Source organism: Bison bison, unplaced genomic scaffold (assembly GCF_000754665.1).
Source record: "Bison bison bison isolate TAMUID 2011002044 unplaced genomic scaffold, Bison_UMD1.0 scf7180017853194, whole genome shotgun sequence".
NCBI classification, from domain to species: domain Eukaryota; kingdom Metazoa; phylum Chordata; class Mammalia; order Artiodactyla; family Bovidae; genus Bison; species Bison bison.
The window spans coordinates 3,801-11,353 of NW_011483767.1; the positions used below are offsets into that span (position 1 = coordinate 3,801).

Below are 7,553 nucleotides of genomic sequence, written 5' to 3' on the forward strand. Positions count from 1 at the left end.
CTTCAAGTATATGATACGTAAAAGCATGACAATGACTAGGCACTGAGGTGCCCCTGCTCAGATCCACACTGCAGCTCTGTAGTCTTGCCCAGCGCTGTATTTGCACCACCAGCAGAAGTTGTTACTGTGGTGGAAAAGACAGATAAGATCTTGATATCACTATAGGAATTATTTTTCCTCATGAATCCCTGTAGAGTGTCCTGGGGATCTGCAGGGGCCCACAGACCACACTTTGAGAACTGCTGGTTTCATGAATTTCCCTGCATCTGCTTTGGTCCGAGTGGCTCTGTAGCTTTAAATTCACAAGTAATTTCCTTGGTTCTTAAGATCAAATCTAACACCATTCAAAAGTCTATCACTGGGCCTTTTTCCATATCTCCAGGGTCATGCCATGCTATCCTCTACATGCATGAGTACAGTCTACCGACTCGGTCTTGTTCACATCTTTAAAAGGACCAGAAGCATTCCTGCTGCAGGGACACTCTATATGCTATGCTTTGTTTTGTATTATTAGTTTTTTTATTCTGGGAAATTTTGCTCTTCATGGGTTACTTGACAAATTCATACTCATTCTTCAAGTCTCATACTTCGGATTACTTCCCTGGGGAGACTGCTGCTGCTGCTGCTAAGTCATTTAAAGGTGGTCTAAATGAGCTTCCCAGGATACTCACTGCCATCAGCATCTGATACTTCTGTGTAGCCCAGGGCCCAAATGTAAATACCTAATTATCTTATAACTACTTCTTTCGTGGCAATGTCCTTGCTCCAGTGTGAGCTCTGTAAGGTCAGGACCTCTGCCTCTCATACTCAAGACTCTCCACAAGGCCAGCAAATAAATAAACGAACTGCAGAATATCTTTCTGTAAAAATGTAGTTTTACAGCATTAGGCCTCTGGGAAAAGATTCAAAAGGAAGAGGAAGAAACATGTCTTCAAATACATTTCATGAGTAAATAAACGGTACATTTTTATTAAAGAAAATCCTATATTCTTAGGGAATAAACTGGAGAAGGAAATGGCAACCCACTCCAGTATTCTTGCCTCGAGAATCCTGTGGACAGAGGAGCCTGGGGGGCTGCTGTCCTTAGGGTCGCATAGAGTCAGACACGACTGAAGCGACTTAGCATGCATAGCATGCATGCATGTAATAAATAGAACATATAAATGCAAGAACCATAAAAATAAATAAATTAATATAAATAAATGAGTTACATTCATACAAAAACATGTTATTCATTAACATTCAGCCACAGGGCATCAGATATATTTCCTCTAATAATAAAAGCAGCTGGATATTGATATTCTCAATATTAATGCCAATATCAAATGTCACTCAAACTATTTCATAGGTGAGGCAGAAATCAGAGTTTTGGAAATGACTCAACAATGAAGAGTCTGAGCTAGGACATGAGTCACTGAGAATCAGGTTTCTTCTTACTTTCTGAGTTTTCTTAGGAACTAGTTAACACAGAAAGCGCCTCGTGATTTCCACTCTGACACTTTCCCAGGCCCTGCCACTGTATTCCTTCTCTTTCAGGTAGACATGGATGCCCTGGAAGTACCTCTTCACAGCCAGTGTGGGGCCCGTCCTTCCCAGGGCAGAGTCTTCCTCTCCCATCACCTGTCCCAGGCAGGCGTCGAGGTCGTCCAGCTGCTGATGGAGTCCAGTGCGGAGCTGCTCCAGGTGGGTGGTGTCCCAGGCAGCAGAGGCGTGCTCTGTGTGGAAGAGGTTGAAGCTCTGCTGGAGCATCTGGTGGAGCACAGAGAAGGCCTGGGCCTCTGGAGCTGGCCGCCACTCACCTGCTCCTGAGGGAATCTGAAGTCTTTCCTGTACCCCAGACAGGAAAGAGAGAGGTTGTGTTTATTTGATCCAAATGTGAAGGTCTCCTGCTTTTCTAAGTCAAGGCTCTGAGGAAGTTCATGGACTCTGGAAGAGATGGGGTTAGAGATGAGCATCATCAGTATCATCATTGAGGAGATGAAGAACCATTGGTCAATTCCTCAAGGAAGCATTCCAGTTGAGATGAGCAATTGTGAGCATTGCTTCATCTTCATTTCATCTAAGGATCTTCTGTTGTGTGCCTCTTAAATATTAAGTCCAAAATTTTCATATTCTGAATTTACCCAGATTCATGTAATACCTCATTTTGGGCTTGCCTTTCAGTTCAAGAGCCTGGAAATCTGTCATGAGTTTCTGCTCTTCTGTATCCTTACATTGAAGTAAAATGTATTCATTAAAAACGTAGATGTTCTAATTCCATGGAATGCTTACTATGTCAGTAACTTGGAACTAATGATATATTAAGAGCTATTGGATTTTTCTTCCTGATGCTAAGATCAACTTTTAAGGAAACTTTGTTAGACTTCTTTGTCAAATCTTTTGCTGCCTCTGCATATTCCTCTTGAAAGACTTGATCAGACGTGAAAAATATCTGAGCTTTATGCATGGATATCACCTTATTCTCTTCAGCAGAACTTTTAACTTGTCAATTTTGGTTGTATTTACTCTCCATAACTGAGGAAATTACTAAACATTTATGATGTGCCAATCAAAATGCTGAGCTTGTTACAGAGTCCAAGTTGCTCTGCTTGCAGCTGGGTAAATCAATGAATCCAAGACGAGGTGTTGGGAGCAGGAAAGGGCTTTATTCGGGAACTGGCTGACTGAGAAGAGGAAAGGCTAGTGCCTCAAAATAACCATCTTGTGGTCCTGGGTGTCAGACTCTTTTATGAATCAGAGATGAGGGGAGGTGAGGAAACAAAGTAAAGGACGTTTAATTCCTGAAAATATCTCCCAGAACAGCCAGCAAGCCTCAGGTAGGCGGATGTGTTAGTTGCACTTCCTGATAGTCATTTCATGGGTGGTATGAAATGGAATATCTCATGTCATGTCAACAAACAAAAATGTCATATCTATCTGTGATTCTGGCCTTCCCAAATGTGAATTTCTGGGACAAAAACAATTGAAGTCACAGAAGCAGATCCAGTGTAAATTCAAAACTGACCGTTCCTGGTTACAAACTAAGCCTATAACCAGGAAGATGAATCCTCCAAAGTCACTCTCATGAACGTAAAGTGTAACCACCGCTCCTGTCCAAGTGTTCAAGTGGTGAGAATGTGCCTTTCTTAGCCCAGGCCTTTGTCCTTGCCATGTCCAAGCAGGTCCTTTTATACAGTTTTCATATTGCTACCTCTTCTGTGTCACTTGTATTTCAGTTTGTAAAAGCTGTGCTAATGTTCCTACAATATTTTCTATTTCCACTTTGACGTTTATGGCAAAAAAAGGAACAGAAATGTAAATGAATAGAATAGTTAATGTATTTCCTTCACGATTTTTCAAGAGATCAAAACTTTCCACTCATTGAACATTCCTAGAAAGTAAAAGGAAGCAGTGAGTGAAGAAGTAACCCACAAAGGTAAAGAGAAAGTAAACGATGTAATGAAAAAACTACAGTGACGTCTCTGTCCAAATGACAAATGTCACTTAACTACACAAACAGGGATGAAGAGCTCTATGGAGTGACAGATTGCAGACCAGCTTATGTGGAATGGTTTAGCTGCAGACAGAGCCAGGGGAGGGTACCAGGCTCTTAGGCACAGTGTTACATAAAAGGATAGTGGATGGCTTTGCTGACTCCCAGTGTCTATTTATCTTTATTTGTCTGTTTACATTTCTCACTCTTCGTGGATGGTATTGGATTCTGAGGATGTAAACCTATTAACTCACCCTGAAAAGAGACTGGGGTACAGACTGGACGGTCATTTTATTCATGTGTGAGGGGTCAGCTGTTAGCTGGAAGCTACTAGATGTAGTGTTTGGACAGCACATCATGTTCACGCAAGAGATGAGATTAGACCTTATAATGTTGACCAGTGAGCTGAGCATTAAGGGAAGGGAAGCAGGTCATCTCAGGGAAATTCTATCCCATTTCCATAGTTGGATGTGTGAATTTTATGCCTCGTGGGAACAGTTAACAGATACTGAAATCTTATGTGTCCAAGCATTGTCAGAAGTACGTTATGTCCTGCAATCTTCAGAAAAATCCAGAGAAACTTATATGATTATCAGTTCCATATAAGAGGAGACAACCGTAGTGCCGAAGGTCACACAGGCAGCGCAGGCTGCAGCTGTGACATCAACCCAGGAGTCTTGCCCCCATGTCCACTGTCTCATGCACCGGACCGAGCTGTCTGCTCTGACAATGTGCTTCCTATTTTAGAGGAAGACTTAGTAAGGTCTTCCTTTCCAGTTCCTATTCTTCACTGTCACAAAAGTGCCATTCACTCATTCCAGGGACATGACAGTCAGTAGATGACAGCTGAGTACACAGTTCCCTTTGCACCTGATAAGTTCCAATCCTATATTTCAAGTGGTGTTACGTTGACATCTACAGAGGAGCCTGGCAGATTATGGCAATTAAACCACAACTCTGAGAGTCTCTGCTTCCACCTGAGATAATATTTTGAGAAATTATCCAGAAAGTTAAATAATGAATTTAAATTTACTCTTACTCTCTTTGTTTGCAGAAGATTATCATTTTCTGTAACAGTCTTCAAATACTAGGTCTACTCAAACTTTGGTGTGTATAGTTCTCTTAGAACTACTTCTGGGACAGAGCTGAAGCTCCAATACTTCAGCTGCCTGATGGGAAGAGCCCACTCACTGGAAAAGACCCTGATGCTGGGAAAGATTGAGGGCAGGACGAGAAGGGGTCATCAGAGGATGAGATGCTTCGATTGCATTGGATCGACTCAATGAACATGAATTTTAACAATCTCTGAGAGATAGAGAAGGACAGGGAAGCCTGGCGTGCTGTAGTCCATGGGATCAAAGAGAGTGGACACGCCTTAGTGACCAACAACAATGGGACAGAGACCCCTCGGTGCACTTCCTCTGGGACAGACACCTTCCTGGATTCCCCACATGTGCCATTACTGCCTTTAGGGAGCTTACAATCTATCAGGGCAGTCAAATGTTACATAATTAGAGGGATTACTTAGCTCACTTCCCAGTGAAATATTTAAGTAGATGAGATTATCTGTACTATCTCACAAAGACTGAAGCAAAGGATCCTGTGAAATATTGTAGTGGTAGAGGAGAAAGAGAAATAAGCACAGGCAAACATGAATGTTTTAGGACAACCAGCACCTTAAAAGGTGACTTGTGGATTATAGTTGCAAAATAACTCATTTTTAACAAATGATATTAGTGATAGTGTTCCCTATAATGTCTCCAGGGAGCTTAAGGCCTACTGAGGTGATATCGTAAACGTACGATCACAATTGAAATTTTTTAAAGAAGGGAGAAAAGGGTAAATGAGGAAAACATGAGAAAAATCAATAGCTACTCTCATAAGCTCTTTCCGTACTGAGCATTTCTTGGTCACCTGGAAAAGCCACGTTTTGTATGAATATTTCTTTCTTCTCTGACTTTGACCAGACTCTTCTCCCAGGAACAACTAAGGAGGTGTAAAAAGCACAACATACGGCTGTGTAGCTATCAACCACAGTGGCACGCATGATTTGATGTCCCCCACCTAGGCACTCATGGAAAAATTAGCACTTTTATTGATTTCATTACAAAGAGTAGAAAAAGAAAGGAAAGGGCAAACTGTGGAAAAACCCAGAAAAAGAAAGTTTCTCTACTCACTCTTTAAGAGCCACCCATCACCCCAAGCCCTCAGACCTTGCCTAGAGCTCCCCTGCAGGCAGTCCTGAGAGCCCCCAGCGTCCCAATGACCCTCCCCATCTCTGTGCTGCAGGTCCTGGTGATGCTCTGCTCCAGCCCCACGTGCTCCCTGGGCTGTGAGCTGCCTGCGAGCCGCCACAGCAATCTGGAAAGCTTCACATGTTGGAGTCAGATGGAGAGACTGCCCATTGTGTCCTGTCTGAGGGACAGGACTGACTTCAGATTTCCTCAGACCCTGGTGCACGGGACCAGGCTTGAGAAGACAGAAGCCATAGCTGTTGTACATGAGTTGCTCCAGCAGATCTTCCAGCTCTTCAGCACCATGGGCTCTTCTGCAGGTCAGGACGAGAGCCTCCTGGACAGATTCCTCGTGGGACTTGATCAGCACCTGGAGGACCTGGACACTTGACTGAGGGAGGGAAGGACACCAGAACTCCAGATTGGCTGTGAAGCATTACTTCCAGCGAATCAGTGTGTATCTCAAAGAGAAAGAATACAGCCACTGTGCCTGGGAGGTTCTCAGCCTGGAAATCAGAAGGTGCTTGGTCTTTGCCAGCAAGCTCATCGGAAAACTCAGGAAATAAAAAAGGTGTTGAATGTGAAAACAGTTCATCTGGTCAACTAAATGGCTATTTTCTAAGACTCAAAGTGCAACCTTTAACTCTAGTTTTGTGTCAGATGACATATAAGTAATAGCTAATATATGGGATTATTTAAATGTATGTTAAATGTTTTGTTACCATAATTTTTCAAAACAGATTTAAGAATCCATTTTCCATATCTTAAAAAGTTGTAATATTTATTTATTTATTTAAATTATCAGAAATATTTACACCATTCATAGCATTTAAACTTTATCATTCACATTTACTTTGTTTATATTTTGTATAAGACTACTCTTGTTTTTCAGTAGAGAAAATAAAAGTAATTTGAAAACAACAAATGGACTAGCACACACCTTTGAATAAATCTAACCCAAAGCCTGATCCTACAAGATAAACCTATACTGAAGTCACCTGAATAAAAAGGGAATGGCGTTATCCACCTAGGGTCATAGAAGGAACAATGGACAATGTGAGGAGGGATGAATGTGATTCTTGAGACATAGATTAGATGTGGGAGGGAGATGAGTGGAGAAAAGCCCAGGTCGTGGACACAGTTTCCTGCTTGGGGCCTGTAAGAATCGGAGTGCCTTCAAGGATTAGTGGAGAACCACATACATCATGCGGAGAAGGCACTGGCGACCCACTCCAGGACTCTTGCCTGGAGAATCCCAGTAATGGGGGAGCCTGGTAGGTGCAGTCCTTGGGGTCTCTAGGAGTTGGACACGACTGAGTGACTTCACTTTCACTTTTCATTTTCATGCATTGGAGAAGGAAATGGCAACCCACTCCATTGTTCTTGCCTGAAGAATCCCAGCAACGGGGGAGCCTGGTGGCCTGCCGTGTATGGGGTCACACGGAGTCGGACATGACTGAAGCAACTTAGCAGCAGCAGCACATCCATCATGGGAGGTCAATCTGCATATGTGGAATCTAGGGTCCTGGAGTAGGATGTGGAAGGCAGAGTAAGTTTTCTATACTGGGTCACTCCTGAGAAAAGAGTCTTCCTAAATTGTTCAAATGGAGGCAAGAAGAACAAGGCAGCCTGGGGATTGCAGAGACAGCTAAGAGATGTGAGAACCAGTAGCTGTCATGTGACTCTAAAGAAGTAAAGAGGGTTTCTTAAGCTTATTTATATATATTAAACACACATCATCGCTAAACTTTTAAATAACTCATACAAAGGAATGCATACCCTTGGCTTCTAGGAGGATGCACCCAAATCCAATACTGTTAACAATTTAATGTGTATCCTTCTAAACA

General features: G+C 42.5%; 1 protein-coding gene and 1 pseudogene across 1 annotated transcript; one reads left to right on the forward strand and one right to left on the reverse strand.

Annotated features, from left to right (window-relative positions):
- Positions 1-1,461: 1,461 nt before the first annotated feature.
- Positions 1,462-1,967, reverse strand: LOC104998647 (interferon omega-1-like). Its single transcript, XM_010853942.1, is given in 2 exon segments — positions 1,462-1,781; positions 1,784-1,967. Coding segments are annotated over 2 exon segments (504 nt in total).
- Positions 1,968-5,610: 3,643 nt separating this feature from the next.
- On the forward strand, positions 5,611-6,272 carry LOC104998645 (annotated as a pseudogene).
- Positions 6,273-7,553: the final 1,281 nt, after the last annotated feature.